General features: G+C 46.1%; 2 protein-coding genes across 10 annotated transcripts in view; one reads left to right on the top strand and one right to left on the bottom strand.

Moving 5' to 3' along the window:
* Positions 1-12,033, bottom strand: part of RNF41 (ring finger protein 41) — a 26,323-nt gene extending 14,290 nt beyond the window's left edge. For 2 of the 3 annotated variants that reach the window (XM_060165875.1, XM_060165874.1), the window contains exons 1-2: positions 11,466-12,033; positions 8,846-9,029 (exon numbers count right to left, since the gene is read on the bottom strand). The gene's annotated coding sequence lies outside the window, so the exon portion shown is untranslated. The remainder of the gene's footprint in view (positions 1-8,845; positions 9,030-11,465) is intronic. The other variant, XM_060165876.1, reaches the window with a different exon arrangement.
* NABP2 (nucleic acid binding protein 2) lies at positions 11,710-17,647 on the top strand. Of its 7 annotated transcripts, none has more exons than XM_060165883.1 (7): positions 11,710-11,739; positions 13,777-13,878; positions 14,277-14,415; positions 14,522-14,593; positions 14,770-14,851; positions 14,946-15,009; positions 17,119-17,647. In XM_060165883.1, the coding sequence occupies exons 2-7, from the start codon at positions 13,800-13,802 to the stop codon at positions 17,316-17,318; spliced, it is 636 nt and encodes a 211-aa protein (XP_060021866.1). In that variant the 5' UTR covers positions 11,710-11,739; positions 13,777-13,799; the 3' UTR covers positions 17,319-17,647. The 7 variants fall into 7 exon arrangements, with proteins under 7 accessions (XP_060021866.1, XP_060021863.1, XP_060021865.1 ...); XM_060165880.1 differs by lacking the exon at positions 11,710-11,739 and adding an exon at positions 11,781-12,020; XM_060165882.1 differs by lacking the exon at positions 11,710-11,739 and adding an exon at positions 12,215-12,368.
* Positions 17,648-17,840: the final 193 nt, after the last annotated feature.

Below are 17,840 nucleotides of genomic sequence, written 5' to 3'. Positions count from 1 at the left end.
CAAATAAAAATTTAAAAAGAAGGAATCTGAATCTATATTAGTTCAGGAAGTAATAAAAAGATGACTCTTGTTTCTGCCTTGGCTAAGTAGTGGTGAATTCTTATTTACCAATATAAGAATTTAAAAAAAAAAAAGATCTGGATGGGGTAAAAAAACAATGATCCTAGTTTTAGACATGTACAGTTTGAGATTCCAAGTAGAAATCATGAAGGTAGTAGCTGATGGGTTTTCAGAGGCCACACAGGGAAAGTATACAGAATGAAAACAGAAAATAAGGGTTGGTCTGAAGACTATAGAACCCTGGGGAGCACTGACTCTTTGCTTATTTTTTTAGTTTTTCTTTTTTCACAAGTATATATGACTATATTTTCATTTTAAAAAAATACAGCCTCTCGGGATTTCCCTGGTGGCGCAGTGGTTAAGAATCTGCCTGCCAATGCAGGGAACACGCGTTCGAGCCCTGGTCTAGGAAGATAGCACATGCTGCGGAGCAACTAAGCCCGTGCGCCACAACTACTAAGCCTGGGCTCTAGAGCCTGCTGAAGCCCGCACACCTAGAGCCCGTGCTCTGCAACAAGAGAAGCCACCGCAATGAGAAGCCCGCACACCACAACCAAGAGTAGCCCCCGCTCACCACAACTAGAGAAAGCCCACGAGCAGCAACAAAGACCCAAGGCAGCCAAAAATAAATAAATAAATCTATATTAAAAAAAAAAAAGAATATAGCCTCTCTTCCCACCTTCCTCTCCCCATCCATTGACTGGTGAACATTCATTCTTTCAACTGCCCTTCTTTGCTATACAGATTCTTCTTTCGGCTGTGCTGCACTACATGGGGGATCTTAGTTCCCCAGGGATCGAACCCGCGCCCCCTGCAGTGGAAGCACGGAGTCTTAACCACTGGACCTCCAGGGAAGTTGCACAGATTCACGTATGAGTAAGACAGATAAGGTTCTTTCTCTCATGTAGTTTATATTCTAGTGGTAAGAATTTCCAATCCACCAGTCTAAGCCTTGATTACAACGTATTCTGCCATTATCCTCTCATGACTGAAGTTTGCCTGACTGCCAAGTGTTCCCCTGAAACAAATCACGTTGCAGTTAACACCCCTTGTAACAAGATTTTTTGGAGCACAAGAACAAATCTCTCTCCTAGGACAGAGAGGAACAGAGAGTTCCACTGAGAGGTGGAACTGCGGCACTGAATGGTGTGCCTGCTATTTGCTTTCCTAGACACTTCCATACGATACTCTGGAAAGGCCTTTTCAATTTACACCACCAACAACAGTGCATGAAAATACTTTATCAGTGACATTTTAAAAGGGGGACAAAAAGGAGCCTGCAAAAGAAGACTGAGAAAGATTGGCCAGAGATAAGAGAAAATCCTGGAGAGAAGATGGTCACAAAAGTTAAGGGAGTTGGGGGTGTAGGGAGCGGGGAGGGAAAGGGGAATGCTTGTTTCATGAGTAGAGTTTCAGCTTTGCAAGATGAAAAAGTTCCAGAGATCTGTTTCACAACACTGTGAATATACTTAACATTACTGAACTATATACTCTCAAAAATGGTTAAGGTGGTAAATTTTATGTTATGTGTTTCCCCCACACACACACACACAAAAGCTAAGGAAGTAGAATGCTTAGAGGGAAAAGAAGTGTCAAAAACTGCAAACACAAGTCAAATTAAAAAAAGCAAAAACTGCCAGGATGTGGGACTGTGGACACCACAGCAGAAGGTGGTTCCATGGAGTTGGGTGGCACTGTGGCGAGCAGTTTCAGTGAGGCACTGGGAGTGGAAGACGGACTGCAGTGGCTCACAGTGAACAGGTGAGACAGAGAGATGGGGACTGAAGACAACCCTGTCGAAAGCTTGATTTCCAAGGAAGGAAAAGAGAGAGAACCAGCTAGAGGAGCACTGGAGGCTGAGGAAGTGGGTTGTGTAGGGGTGTTTTTCCTTATGATGAGAAAGGCTTGAGGATGTTTATGAACTGAGAGGAAAGCACTAGTGAAGAAGGAAAAGTAAAGATGGGAGAGAATCTGGTCACTGGGGAAAAGGTAGGAAGGAGTTCTGGAATTATGTTAAACAGGAAGAGGGACACACTTAAAGCAGGAAAAAAGAAAAGATGGTACCAAAAGAGGCCCAGATAGTTTTTCAAAAATCACACCCGTAAACTTTTAAAATTCAGATAATCACTTATTCATTTAAGTGAACAGTGAAGGTATAGTTATGCTTAATTATGGTGATGTAAGCCCATCTGATGGAATAGCATATCTATTTTTATTTATTTATTTATTTATTTATTTTTGCGGTACGCGGGCCTCTCACTGCTGCGGCCTCTCCCGTTGCAGAGCACAGGCTCCGGACGCGCAGGGTCAGCGGCCATGGCTCATGGGTCCAGCCGCTCCGCGGCATGTGGGATCTTCCCGGACCGGGGCACGAACCCGTGTCCCCTCATCGGCAGGCGGACTCTCAACCACTGCGCCACCAGGGAAGCCCAGCATATCTATTTTTAAATGATGCTTATGAGGAATATACAGTAACATGATACAATAATAGATGAAAAAAGTAGTACACAAATTTGAATACAGATCTGTTTAAAAACGTATATATTGGGCTTCCCTGGTGGCGCAGTGGTTGAGAGTCCGCCTGCCGATGAGGGGACACGGGTTCGTGCCCCGGTCCGGGAAGATCCCACATGCCGTGGAGCGGCTGGGCGCGTGAGCCATGGCCGCTGAGCCTGCGCGTCTGGAGCCTGTGCTCCGCAGCGGGAGAGGCCGCAGCAGTGAGAGGCCCATGTACCGCAAAAACAAAACAAAACAAAAACGTATATATTTATAAATAATCCATGTACAAAGAGACCAGAAAGAATTATCAAAATAACAATTGTTTTATTTAGGTGTAGGACTAAGAATAATGTTTTTCTTCTATTTTTAACTATCAAACATTTTATTGAGCATACATTTTTTTGGTCATAATTCAGCTTTAAACAGTCTTCCACAAATATGGAAAAAAATTTTTTTCAATTTAGAAATTACTTAAGAGTAAAAAGTATAGGAATGTTTTTACTTTTGAAGTTCAGGAATAAAAGGTGACAGAATTTGATCTCACCCAGAAGTTTTCCCTATTGACTTAATTCAGACAGTCTTATTTTTGCATTGAGAGTTAGAATGGACCATAAGAGACCATCTAGTTTAACATCCCAGGGCTGGAATCCTCTCCACAGTACCCAACAGTCACTCACCCTGTGCTTTGACAGTCCAGGGAAAGGCCAAGATAGGGTGCAGCAGGAGCACAGATGAGAAATATCTAGCCTAAACTCAAATCTCCCATAGCATTCTAGAATGCCTATGTCCCTCTAAAACAGGGTACCCGGAGCTTCACCTGTGGACTGACCAATATGAACACAATGGGACTATTGGCACCTTTCCTCTCTACTTCAATTAATGCAAACTGACACTGGTTAGTGCTGTTCTGGATGATAGCTACCGCCATTCTCATAGTCAAGACAAACACACAGAGTTGGGATGAAAGGAAGGCACAAGAGAAAGAGTCAAGAATAGGTGCTACCTGAGACAGCCTCTACCTGATAGCAAAAATATCACCAAATATCCATAATTCACCTGTTGAACTGCTAACTTTATAATATCTACCTCAAATAAACAAATTGTAATCTGGTTTCTCTACAATAGCTATTAAATCAATCAGAGGAAAAAAATTATTGCTGCCTTAAAATGAACCAGGTATGAAGTCTTCCAAGATACACTAAGAGAAAAAAACTACAGTATATAATAGTACATGTAAATGTGCCACCATGATGTGCCACATAAATGTGCCAAAAATAATATGTATGTGACTATGCTTTCATATGCATGGAACTCTCCACAAGGATACATAAGAAACTGCCAACAGTGGTTGCTGCTGAGGAAGGGTCATTAAGGGACAGGAACAGGGGGAAAATTTTAATTTCCTCAGTTATCCCTTTGTACCTTTGAAAAAGATTTTCTCTGTGTGTTCACTCAATATTCAAATAAAGAAATAAATTTATAATTGTCCTAAATTGTGAAAGTATCAATATTAAGATTAAATCAAAAAATATGTCCAGAATACTCAATGTCACATATACTATGTATGTCATTTATGTCATATAACATATACAACATATACATATAACATGTAATATACTATAGCAAGGTCTGGAAAAAATGTACTCTTGCAAGAAAAAGTTAATCAAGGTGAATCATAACAAAAAACCAATGTCCTAAAAAAGCATATATATATATATATATATATATATATCGGGCCCAGCCGCTCCGTGGCATGTGGGATCTTTCCGGACTGGGGCACGAACCCGTGTCCCCTGCATCGGCAGGCGGACTCTCAACCACTGCACCACCAGGGAAGCCCCTAAAAAAAGTATATTTTTTTACCTTTTACCTAGCAATCCTAATTCCAATAACTTAGCCTAAGGAAATAATTACACAAGTGTACAAAACAATATACTAAGTTGTTTATCTAAACATTGTTTATAATAGCAAAAAAAAATCAGAAATGACACAAATATCCAGTATAATTCCTTACATCCATAAAATGGGATACAATGTAGCATTAATATAACTTAGATATATTTGTTTTTATTAATATTTATTTATTTAGATTTTTTCAATTTATTCATTACTTATATATAAGTAAAATAACACATACATATTATATATACTATAGTGCCATGTTTGTTAAAAAATTTTATGTGTGTACACACTTATATTGGAGAGCATCTAGAAGGATATATATTAGAGAAGCTGTCTCTAAGTGTAGAATTTTAGTACTTTTATTTTATTTATTTTTTGCGGTACGCGGGCTTCTCACTGTTGTGGCCTCTCCCGTTGCGGAGCACAGGCTCTGGACGCACAGGTTCAGCGGCCAAGGCTCACGGGCCTAGCGGCTCCGCGGCATGTGGGATCTTCCCGGACCAGGGCACAAACCCACGTCCCCTGCATCGGCAGGCGGACTCTCAACCACTGCGCCACCAGGGAAGCCCTATCAGTACTTTTAATTTCACTCACAGTTTGTTTTTTGTTCTTTTTAATTTTATTTATTTATTTTTGACTGCGTTGGGTCTTCATTGCTGTGCGCAGGCTTTCTCTAGGTGTGGCGAGCGGGGGCTATTCTTTGTTGCAGAGCACCGGCACGGGCTCTAGGCACTCAGGCTTCAGTAGCTGTGGCGCACGGGCTTAGCTGCTCTGCTGCATGTGGGATCTTCCCGCACCGGGGCTTGAACCCGTGTCCCCTGCACTGGCAGGCAGGTTTTTAACCACTTTGCCACCAGAGAAATCCCTCACAGTTTTGCTCTTAGTTTTTCCTCCTCTTTTATTTTTTTTTAAACAGTGATCATGTTTTACTTATATAATTAAATAATAATTAAATCAATATTTATTATTTCTATATGCTAGCCACAATTCTAAGCATTTCTCGTGTATTAACTCAACTAATTATTAAAATAACTCTATGAGTTACTCTGTGTGAGGTCGGCATTACCATGATCCACATTTTACAGATGAAAAACAGATGCAGAAAGGTTAGAAAGCTTCTTCAAAATCATATAGCTAACAGGTGGTGGAGACAGATTCCAACCCAGGCAGACTGGCCCCAGAGCTCAAGCCTTTAACTGCAGTGCTAAACTGCCTCTCAAACTGAAAAATGCAAGTTGCAAAAATAGTATGGTCCCATTTTGTACAGTATGGTCCCATTTTTATAAAAACTGTTTTTTTAAAGTGGTATATGTAGCGTATACATTTTAAAAATCTAGATGCTGAGATTATACTTTTGATCTATGTTATATATTTCTGCAAGATTTAATTATTTTTAAAAATCAGCAAGGGGCAAAAATGAAAACAGTACCCTTTTCTCCCTTGTTGCTATGGGGCAATGCAGAAAGCAGGCTGAGAGCCTGTATTGTATAGCTTCACTGTGCTTTCATTTTAAAACAGTGCTAACAATGTTATCTTAAGGGGGAATACAAATTCTGAAAAGTTATCATAATGGGGTCTCAGGGGATCCTACATCGCCAAAAGAAACAGCAGAGAACTTCCCCAAAGAAACAGCCTCAGTTGGTGCAGAGATGGCCAGAGGGTGTGGGAAGCCACCAGCCAGGCTTAGGAGTTGCAAAGTTCCTACTATAAAGTCAAGGTTTACAAAACTCTGCAAAGATGCTGGGCATTGTTCTTTCTAAATAGAAACCTCCACTTTATCTGCTTGGAGATGCTCCTGTTTTATCTACCCTCCTATAACTATATCCTTTCAGAGGTGTGGCCTCGAGAATTAAGGGGAAATTTAGATTTCGATTCTGATTAGGGCATTTCCTATTTGTCATCTATGGGAAACAAATGTTGAAGTGGTTATACACAATCTTGGAATCTAGCTCCTTGCCTCGTCTTGCCCTGCCCCTAAGTAGACTGTCAAGCTGACAGGCTAGGCTCCTTGACTATTCCTTCTACCCTCGGGGACTCTCAACACTGCTGTAGGGCTGTCACTGGGGTGGGTTATCATTTCAAGGGGGATGCAGTACAAGAACTCAACCACTCACTGCCCTAGGGACAGAAGCCTTAATAAAACCGAAACCACGGGGACCTCAAGAGTCACAGCCAGTGACCACATCCACTGGAAGCACAGTTTCCTAGATCTCCTCCTTGAGTTACGGAATAGGAAAAGGCCTTGGAAGGTTTTACTCAAGTTGGGGAGCTGAACTAAAGTAGCACTGAGGTGTCCCTTTAGACTTACAGGAGTTCTGCCAAATTCCCTGATTTGAACATCCTGAACCCAAACCCAAAACTGCATTCCCAACAGGCCAGAACCAAACCAGGTAATTATGTTGCTATACTTCCTCACTGTTACACTGGGATGTCTCTCTATATTCCTGGTCAGCATTATTATAAAAATGTGAGAACTTTATTAGACCCCTTCCTATACCCTTTTAACTTACTGTTGCAGTTGTTTTCACTGTTCTACCCCTAGAGAGAGCTAGGAATTCAAAACAGATTGTTTCTGGGCTTCCCTGGTGGTACAGTGGTTAAGAATACACCTGCCAATGCAGGGGACACAGGTTCCAGCCCTAGTCCGGGAAGATCCCACATGCCACAGAGCAACTAAGCCCGTGAGCCACAACTACTAAGCCTGCGCTCTAAAGCCCACAAGCCACAACTATTGAGCCCACATGGCACAACTACTGAAGCCCGTGTGCCTAGAGCCCGCGCTCCGCAACAAGAGAAGCCACTGCAATGAGAAGCCCGTGCACTGCAAAGAAGAGTAGCCCCCACTCGCTGCAGCTAGAGAAAGCCCACGTGCAGCAACAAAGACCCAATGCAGCGAAAAATAAATAAATTTAAAAAAACAGATTGTTTCTAACAGAGCCTGAACATTTATCCTCCCTTATTCAGGGTTTCTTGAACCCATGTACAGGTGTACAAACCATGCACATTCACACACACACACACACACACACACACACACATAGGCGCACACACACGAAACGTTACAGCAACCACTCCAACCCATTTAGAGTAACTGGGCATGCTGTCGCCAATTCGTGGCAAAAGCATACAGGTAAAAGCCAAGTATATGTGCTGTAGTCTCCTTCTAATTCTCTCTCCTCCATGCCCTAAATATAGCAAAGGTGCAGAGGGCTGAGGATTCAGCCCAATTACTACAAATCACCAGACACATAGGAAAAGGGCCCCATAACCTGCCCCAGTGTAATGAAACAGGTGACTCCTAGGAATTTCACCCTAGTGAAGAAAGTAGGTGGTGGAGGGTGTCTCACAGGTGTCCCTAAAACATTTCATCTTATCTCTCTGTCTCCCAATAAAGAAATAGATCTGGAAAAAAAGAAAACTGAGTTGAGAATCTAGAAACCTGAGTCCTAGTTCTAGCTATATTACCGACCAATGTGTAGCCTTGGGCAAGTTACTTAACCTCTCTGGGCCTCAGTTCCCTTTACTCCACATGAAACGAAACATCTGAAACTACATAAACTCTACATAAGTACAAGAATAGGCTAAATTAGGGGATAATTATATGATAAAAGGTGCCCTGGCTTTATGAGAGCAAAGTCTGGCCTTGCTCTCTTTTGGCAACTCTCTTCACTTTCTAAGTGAAAAAAGTGGTCTTTTTCATTTAAGCAGTAGAATCCTTAGAGTGAAGTTACTCCCCCTCTTAGAGAACTGAGCTCTCAGGAACTCAGGTTCCTCATTGCCTCTAAAGTCCCATTTAATTCCAGAATGCTGTGATCCAGACTAGATTTAGCACAGGAGATTTTTAAAGTTAGGCTTCTTCAGCACGTTTTAATTGGTTCAATTTAAAAAAGAATCCAGAGGGCACACAATTCTTCCAGAACTCCCAACTAACAACTCTAACACCTAAAGTGAGGCTTACCAGGCCTCAAAGACCAGCAAGGACCTCCCACTGGATCACCAGCACCAAGCACTATTTGTGTGGTTACCCCAAACCTCATCTTCATCCTATATACACAGCCCCCTTGCCAGTATAGACATGTAAAAGAAACGGAAAACACAATCCTTGTCCTCAAACTAAGTGCAGGCTTCAGCCCAATGGCTGAGTACACAGGATATAAAACACATAAAAAGAGTAAAATTTACTAAGCAATTTACCAACAAATAAAAGTTAATAGTTCACGTAAGACATAAGTATGCAAAGAAGAACAGATTGATGTGGGTTAATCACAGAAAGTTTTAAGCAAAAAAGAGTTTTGAGAACCAGGTTTTCAAGAGCAGAAGGAACCCGGATTGGCAGAGAAGAGGGTTCTAGCCAGGAATGGGATTCTGAATCAAGGCTCTTTACCTTCCAAGTGTTGGGGGCAGGTTCCCTGTTCACAAGGCTCCAACCCCCTGATGCTTCCACTCAGTGCCACTCAGGAGACGTTCCCAGTAACCCATCTTGTTGGCTATTCTCCGACTGAGTCTTCCTTCCTAGGGACAAGCTCCATTGCCAAGGGGATGGATGTGATGTCACAATCAGGAGCACTCTATTAACAGGAACAAGGAAGAAAAAGGTGAGTCAGGAGAACTACCTGCACTTGGCAGTGAAACTAGACAGACTGGGATTTGGTGGTTGGTTGAGGAGGACGAGACAACTCCACTAAGAACTATAGGTTTCAAGGCTAGGCATCCAGGCTACCCTCTAAGGAGTGAGATCATCAGCTAAGGAATCACACGCACAGACCAGGTGATTCAAACATAGCTGAGAGGGGGAGAGAAAGGGACAAGAAGAAAGGTAGGGAAGAGGAGCTGTTTGAGATAGAAAAAGGTTCTTTTATTCAGTGCATACAACTAAAAGTAATGTCAATGAGTCTAAATCTGTGGCTATACAATGCAGAGAGCAATGAAAGCTTACATGCACAGTATGATGCTTTAATGTTTCCAGAGTGCTTTCACATAAATTATTTCATATAAAAAGAATTCTGTCCTACTCTCCACTTGAAAAATACTGTTTCATAAGAAGATGCTCAAGAATGTTGGTACAGGTGCAATTCTACTTCCAAGTCCAGAAATATTCCTGAGGGGATCAGGCTTTAAAAAAAAAAAATGAAGAGGCAGTGAATCAGGAAATTATTCTAGGGTAGGAAACTGGAAAGACTACAGGTAGCAGTATGATTAAGCTGACCAGACTCTCATTACTAAAAGGATGAAACTAAGTAGAAGGAGACAAGGCTTCAGACGCAGAATAGGAACTATTCAAATTCCTTTCCTTACCTTCACATCTATCCATGTTAACGGCTATCTTAGAAAGGATCACGATTTTTAGTCATAAAACAGAGACCATTTCATCCTGAGTCTGGTATACGTGCTCATTAGTTTACTATGTTCATCAGCCATAACACATTAGTGTGGTATTTTAAAACTAATCAGAGGATAAAAGTGCAAGGCCAGATCCACTTTCTCTTCCCTGTAGTTGGAGGTGGGGGGAAGTTGATCTGTCTCTCCCATCCATAATACAGAGGAGGGTATAATGCTTCTTCCATTTTGACCACAGCAACAGCCTGGCACAAGCACCTGCACGTCAAGAAATGCTTCCAGGAGCCAGTGCTGTTGGCTATGTTCAGTCTTCCAGTGACAAGTTTCAGACTCAGAAAGCAAACAGTTATCTAGCCTGGGAAAACCAATCGTCCTTCACTGCTCCCTTGACCAGAACAAAACAGGATTTTTCAACTGAGAGGAGAACCAGGAGTCAGGAGACTTGGGTTCTGGTCCCAGCTCTACCCACTGTATGGCTTTTAACAAGCCATGTATCCCTTCTGTAATTTTCAATTTCTTCACCTGTCAAGTAGGGAAAATGATAACTGCCTTATCGACCTTACATATTGTCCAGGAAAAGCAAATGACATAATAAATGTGAAAGCATACTGAATACCGCTATTCATAGGTAAGGTATTTGTAGTAACAGACTGCAAAATAAATTTAGAGTACTGAGGGCCCATGAGAAAATGCTTGAAAGAAGCCTGTTCTTTCTTTCCCATTACTGGGAACCAGACACAGCCACAAAGCCGGCTGGACACACAGGGCAGTAACATTATTGCATCACTCAGATTCCCTACCATTCCTATCTGGGGACAACTATCAGCCTGCAACATTATCAGCTTCTTGCTCTATTGTCAGACTAAAACCACCTGTACAGGAAGGGATTAGACTATCACTACCACAGCCCAGTCCCCAAGAACAGTGATTCAGTGGTCTCTAACAGCCACATTTGCTACTAGGTAGAATGAAGTCAGTTTCTGAATGGAGATGTCTGTCAGTCCCTCAGGCAAAACACCCTCACCCCTCTCAGCTTTCTGCTCCTTCTCCGGCCCCCTCCTTCCCAATCCTCAATTTCCTCTGCGTTCTGGTTTGGAGAAGGCTTTCCGGTGTGTGAAGTGTGTGAAGAGGGACTGGCAATCCAGGGCAGGGATGTAAGGAATGTGAGATTCCTTCACGGAGGGGTGGGAGGGAGAGGGGGGAAGGAATGGAGGAGGAAGACAAGGCTGTCAAAGACAAGGCATGGGAGAGGAGCCAAGCTATGGCGCTTCGAGGGCGGGGGTTCAGGTTCCGACGCCCCTGCCCACACTGACCCCCAGTATGTTCCCTGCCTCCCCTTCCGGCCCGTCAATCATCGCCCATTTAAACACCACGTGGTTCCCCCAATTCGCCCCCCTCCCTGTCCTCCAGCCAGCCCAGGCCCCCTCCCGCACTTCCTAAGGCTCCCCCACTCCAATGGACCTCCCCAACAACCCACCCATCAGCGCCCCTTTATCACCTCTAGACTCCTCCCTATTACTGCTCCCTTCCTCCATTTTTCATCTTTACTCCCATCCCTCCTCCTGACCTCCAATAGCTCGAACCCCGGTCCCAACCCCCCTGGGACCTTGCCCCCTCCCCTCCCACACCCTCTTTTAGGTGGGAGCTGGCGCAGGCGCCGTACGCACCGCCCTGGAAGCGGTCTGGACTCTCCGTACCCAGGCCTGGCTGGAGCTGAGGCCGCAGTGGCCAAGGGATAGCCAGGGTGCCGGGTCCCAGCTTTTCCTGGGAGGGGAAGGGGAAGGGGAAGAAGACGAGAGATGGTTCCGACCACTCTTCGCGGTGTGGGACAGATCCCTTGCCCCGCCCACTGCTGCTACGCAACCTAGCGGAAGCTCGTCACCAAACTCCGCCTTTTTGTTTAACTCAGCCCCGAACTAGAAGCCACAAGCGGCCAACGAGGTGAGTGGAAGGCTAGCCAGGCCTCCGCTCTAGAACGGAAGTCTTTATGGTCCCAGCGAGAACTAGATAGCCATTTGGGAGGGAGAGCTCTATGTTCTTCCCAGCGTGAGCGTCAGCGGCAGAGCTGGAGGCCGACTCTCCCGGAGCGCGAGACTTCGCTTTGGAGGGGTGCACGTGTTCGTGCCCTAAAGCTGATGCGGCTTGCTGCGAGATCGTCTCTAGGAGGCTGGCCTGCAGTGACCTGCCGTCTCCTCGGTCCCTCTCCCGTTTCCAGAGCTGTGGTCAGCATCCCGGAGCCTCCCGATCTTATGACTCACGGTCATGGGAGTGGATATGTAGTCAACAAGGCGACCACGGGGTGGGGAATGGGGGAGTGTCTGACCGGACAACTTTGATCTAGGGTTGCCCGCCTCTCTCCCAGTCGCACTCCTGACGTCTTTACGTCGGCCATCCAAACACTTGTACAGTTCCCTGAAACACCTAACGGGAGAGGAGGGAGATAAAATGTCCCTCTTCCCGGGTTGTGGTTTGATTTCCTTAGGGTACAGCACCATGGCTGGGGGTGTGGGCGGGAGAGAACTTGAGCTCCGAGGAAAGTCAAGGTGGACCCTAAAGCCCTCTAGGAGAAGGTAAGGGATTGATTAAGCAAACCAAGGCATTACAATTACATGGCCTCTTAGGCTAATCTGATAGTAAGCAGTATTTGATATGGATATTCGCCAAGCAAATGGTAATGCACATGTACGTATATTGTTTATATATAATTGGTCTATAGACAACATTACAGAGCTAGCTGCCTTTTGTTGACTATGTAACAAGTCTCAAAGGGAACTAAAGTTTCGGGCCTCTTTTCAGTCTCTGAGGGGACCCTGAGATCTAGTGAGATAAGTGCATTAGGAACAGGTGCCTTTCAAACTGTGAGAGTCTAATGCAAATGTTGCTTTCGGTGCCCCAGATTCCATTACTTCCAAAGGGGGAGGGGGTGAGTCTGCCTGTTGTCTGTCTCTGCTGTGAATGCTGCTTTTTCCAGCGATCTTGACCAAGCTGGATAGTGCATTAAAGTTGAGGACCCCAAATCAGGAATAAAGATGAGAGTTAAAGCAGTTGGAGAAGAGGAGGAAACTTCCTGCTGTGTGCTAGACACAGCTTCTTATATAACTTCTTTTTCTCGTCTGCAAAATGAAATCACATATTGAAGAACTGTCGAGAAAAGAAGTGATGAGCCGGGTTTCATACTTTTGTCCGCCGGATTCCAAAAACCTTTGGTTCTTTTTCCACTGGGTCACGTCTAGGAGAAACAAATCTTAGTGCATTCTCCTAGTCAAGTGGAGGAAAATTGGTACCTGAGACGCCCCCTGGTGGTCCACGTGTTTTCTTGCGCAGCCAACCCTCTCCCGGGCTCCTTTAATACCTAAAATCCCACCCGCTTCGCGGCGCGTGAATCTCGGATCGCGATTGGCCGGGTGGGGACTGGAGGCGGGACGCGGGGGGGGCGGTGCTGATTGGCTGGAGGAGGCCCGCCGGGGGAAACTTCCGGGAATGTTCGCACTCCAGCGTTCCATTGGTCCGCATCCGGCGGCGGCGGGGCCTTTGGCTCCCCCTGCGGGCGGCTCAGTGGGGTGCAGTGTACGGCGGGCAGGCTGGGTGGGTAGTGGGCTGCGGGTCGGGGAGAGGATGCACCGAGTCCCCGGTTGTCCAGATGAGGGTTCGGGAGGGTTTGGCGAGTGAGATTCCATTCCTTGGCTCCGCACCAGGTTTCCTGCCCCCGTGTGCGTCGGCTTCTCTACTTCGGGGCTTGATACTGAAAGAGCATCCCGGGAGGGGGCTTCCAGCCCAGAAGCAGTCTATCCAGAGACACCCCCGAATTCTGATCTTGAAGTTGGAAGCCCCTGGGGAAGTTCGTTTCTACCCTTTTAGAAGAGTTAGAGGGTTTGAGGCTGCCTGACCCCAGCCTAGTGTGATAGGTAGGCCTTGCGAAGTGGACATGGGGGCGAAGGCTCCAAGCGTTGAACCTTCGTCCCCTTTTCCCCCTTCTAGTGGGGTGCTGAGGCTCGGGCAGCATGACGACGGAGACCTTCGTGAAGGATATCAAGCCCGGGCTCAAGAACCTGAACCTCATCTTCATTGTGCTGGAGACAGGTGGTTCTGCTGGCGCGGTGGGCCCCCTGCGCGCATTCTCGGGGTTGGGGGCCAGGAGGGGGGGAACATCACCTCTGTTCTTAACTTGCACCCGGCACAGCAGGGCGCACCACAGGACTGCTCACGCCCAGTCTCCTCGCCCCCGAGTTGCAGTGTAGGGTAGATGGATGGAACGCTTGTCAGATCCAAGCCTCCAGTGCCTCTTGGGCCTCTTGCCACACGTGTGGGCCCTCTCCATGGTGCTGGCCCCTCCCTCACCTGCCCCAGGGATTTGACTTTGCCCTATTTGTACACCTTTTTCCTCACTCCACCAATATCTAGACCTCATCCCTCTGATCACCACCACCCCCATTTATTTGACCATCCACCCCCTAACCCCATTGTTCTGTTCCCTCCAGGCCGAGTGACCAAGACAAAGGACGGGCACGAGGTTCGGACCTGCAAAGTGGCAGACAAAACTGGCAGCATCAATATCTCCGTCTGGGACGACGTGGGCAACCTGATCCAGCCTGGGGATATTATCCGGCTCACCAAAGGGTAAGCCATCAGGTGACTTCTGGCTATTCAAGGGTAGTAATGGGGTGGGGGGGTGGGGGGATTAACAGTCCCTGTAACTCGAATCCTGCTTTTTGTGACCCCACAGGTACGCTTCAGTGTTCAAAGGTTGTCTGACATTGTACACTGGCCGTGGGGGTGATCTTCAAAAGATTGGAGAGTAAGTGCTGTCTTGGAGCTGGGGATGTAGAAGCACCAGGCCAAGGAGAGAAGTTTGAGGTTTGCAAGGAGACAGCATAAGGGTGTGCATTCCCTGTCCTGTACCTGGACCTTTCTGAGGTTTCCAGAGTAGCCCAGAGGTTGGGCCTGAGGCTTTGCCACTTTCTCCCCTTGCAGATTCTGTATGGTTTATTCCGAGGTTCCTAACTTCAGTGAGCCAAATCCAGAATACAGTGCCCAGCAGGCACCCAACAAGACGGTGAGTCCCATGGCTGTGATGTGTGGAAGGAGGGCAGGTCAGGCCAAGAAGCATGGTAGGGAGTAAGGTCTGAATGTGTCATTTGTGCCTTCAGGTGCAGAACGATAGCAGCCCTACGGCTCCCCAGCCTACCACCGGACCCCCCGCCACTTCTCCAGGTAAACCTGTTCCTTCCATCCACTGGCCCTCCTAGTTCTAATCTCCCCAGCCTGGAAAGATGCATTGCCCTCATCCCTTTTCCAGATCTCTCTTCTCTCAATATCCTCTTGCACCCAATTCTCCCAGTTCTTTTGCAAGTCCCTGGGGTGAAAAGATTTGGGGCCATGTTTCTATCACTGATAGAGCTCCCTTTTGCCACTGCCACTCAAAGGCAAAAATGAGAGCAGTTTCTCCACAAAGACTGCCCTCTTTCATTCTAGCTTGTTCCTCTCTGCTTCTTCTCTGGCAGAACCTTGCCTTTGTTCCCCTTGCCTATTTTGATTCATTATCAGTTCTGATACACTGTTACTTACAGGACTCAGCACGGAGTCCACACTGCACAACTTTAAGCACTAAATAGTTCCCCTTTAGGGTTTGCCACTTTCTTGAAAACTAAAGGCCCTGCTTCTAGGCCTTGGCCCTCAGGATTATGGTTCTTCCAACTCAGAAGCCCCTGCTTTTGGTCTCTTGAGGAATTTGGCTTACTGCAGATCATCAGCTTTTGATTAGAATCACTCACCAACATCATTTCCTTCATCTCCTGGCTTCTCCTTAGGAACCTGGTTTTTATTGCTCTTTTCTCCTTCTGGGTCATCTCGCAGCTGACCCTACCACTCCTGGGTGTTTGTCTCTCTCTTGCCTCTGATCCATGCCTTATGTTTCTCCCTGTGACACTAGGCTTCAGGCTTCCTCTACCCTTCCTCAGTCTGTGTCTGCATCCCCAGTTACCATGGTTTCCAAAATTGTCTGTGTCAGAACCACTCAGGGTCACGGTGTTTTTTAGGAACACTGTGAAATAACAACATTTAATTCCACCACAAAAGAGTAGCATCCATGTTTTCAACTGAAAATATGACTATTACGTATTCTCAGGTCTCCATAACTCCATAATTTATAAAATTATTTTAAATAAGGTACACTTAAGCTTGTTTGTCCCTAATATTCATTTGCCAGATGTTTATTCACTTTGTCATCTGCTAACAGGTACAGAAGGTTTTAAAAAAAACGTGTGGCATAAAAATGATGACTTCCTACATACTCCTCATTTTTTCTGTGAATTAAAGAAGGGGCTTTATTCTTCCATTTTTGGCTGCAGATATCTTAGTCTGATGGAGCAGAAGGATTCAGCAGGGATATGGGTAGGGTTCATGACTCCCTATGTATGTGAGAGGCAGTTCTCTGCCTTCATTTAACAAGCATTTATAGATGAGGAATGCCAAGGAAAAAACATAGCATTTGCCTTGAGGAGCTTGCAGTCCATGAAAGGAATAGTCCCACAGACAACAGTTGTAACACACTGTGGTAAGTGTGGTGATAATGATTTGCACAGCTAAGGTAGTTCAAGGAAACCATCGAACACTGAAAATACACAAAAATGTTGTCTGTTATTTTGGGGGTGTGAGAGTATGTATAATAGTTTTTGTACTTATTCTTATTTCTGTTTTCCCAAGTGAACATGTATCATTGTGATACACACCACCACACTTTTTTCTTTTTCTTTTTTTTAAGATCCTTCTTACATTTTAAGATAGAAACTTCAGGCCCTTCCTTTCCCAATGCTTCTCCAGTCTTACAGTCACTTTTGGTCAAGGGTTCTTTTGTCGGTGGTCCTTGAGCCTAGAACTAAACAGCTATTTCTAGATCTGACTCCTAATGATACAGAGATGGATAAAAGAGAAAAAAAATAGATCGGGAATTCCCCACAGTCCAGTGGTCAGGACTCCGCGCTTTCACGGCTGAGGGCCCAGGTTCAATCTCTGGTTTGGGGAACTAAGATTCCACAAGCTGCGTGGTGCAGCCAAAAAAAAAAAAACACAATTAAAAATAAAAAAGGAAGAAAAAATATCATACGACAGTTCATGCAGCAACTGCCAAAATGATGATTGCATCTTTTTGGGGCCCCATTCCTACAACTCACATCCTTTGCACTTGGTCCCACGGCATCAGTGTGCAGCTGTGCTCGGTGGAGACTGTGCTGCCTGCTGGGGCTGGAGGCAGGCCTTGGGGATGGATGCCTGCCTACCTTAGTTCTCTAATTCCAGTTTTTCTTCCCCTTCTCCCACAACTAGCCTCTGAGAGCCAGAATGGGAATGGACTGAGCACCCCACCAGGTCCTGGTGGTGGCCCACACCCCCCTCACACTCCCCCCCACCCCCCCACCCCCCGAATTACCCGAAGCCAGCCCAACCACACGCCTGCCGGCCCTCCTGGCCCCTCCAGCAGCCCTGTCAGTAATGGCAAAGAAACCCGGAGGAGCAGCAAGAGATAGCAAGACATTCTTCCTCCCTGCCACCAGCCACAACCCAGGTGTCTGCTAGAGAACACAGCTTTCTACTGGGCTGCTGGCTTTTGGGGGCAGGGGGTGTGTAGGAGTATTTTAGCCACTAAACTTCACTGGAGGGGTGGTGAGCAGTGGCCTTATCCGCCCTCAGCCCATAGTCCCCTCCTTGTCAGCTGAAGCGGCCTGTCCCCTGGGAGTCCGGGCCCTCTGCCTCCCAGCCTTCCTCTTTAGAAATGACGGTTACAGTCTGATCCTTGGGTCTGTGATGTGGAAGTTTAATTGAATCCCTCCTTCCTAATAAATGTTACCACTCTGTACTGGACTCCTTTGCTCTTTGTGGGAAAATGAAGAGGTCGGCAGCTGGGCATTTGGGAGAGTGGGGTGTCCCTAGGAGGTGGAGGGGAGATAGGTTACAGGCAAGGCCCGGGCAAAGGAGGCCTGCCCCTTTAAGGTAGTGCCCCTCCCCTGCCCCCTCCCTGCCGGTGACCCTTGTCCGCCTGCCTGCCTACC

Source organism: Lagenorhynchus albirostris, chromosome 11 (assembly GCF_949774975.1).
Source record: "Lagenorhynchus albirostris chromosome 11, mLagAlb1.1, whole genome shotgun sequence".
In the NCBI taxonomy this organism is placed as follows: Eukaryota; Metazoa; Chordata; class Mammalia; order Artiodactyla; family Delphinidae; genus Lagenorhynchus; species Lagenorhynchus albirostris.
Note: the sequence above shows the minus strand (reverse complement) of the source record. Positions and strands in the feature narration are given on the sequence as shown.

Bases quoted from the DNA above. Each gene is read 5' to 3' on its own strand.
- NABP2 (XM_060165883.1), top strand. From the start codon at position 13,800: ATGACGACGGAGACCTTCGTGAAGGATATCAAGCCCGGGCTCAAGAAC. The intron at 14,416-14,521 runs GTAAGCCATCAG...GTGACCCCACAG, and splicing joins ATTATCCGGCTCACCAAAGG to GTACGCTTCAGTGTTCAAAG. The intron at 15,010-17,118 runs GTAAACCTGTTC...TCCCACAACTAG, and splicing joins ACCCCCCGCCACTTCTCCAG to CCTCTGAGAGCCAGAATGGG.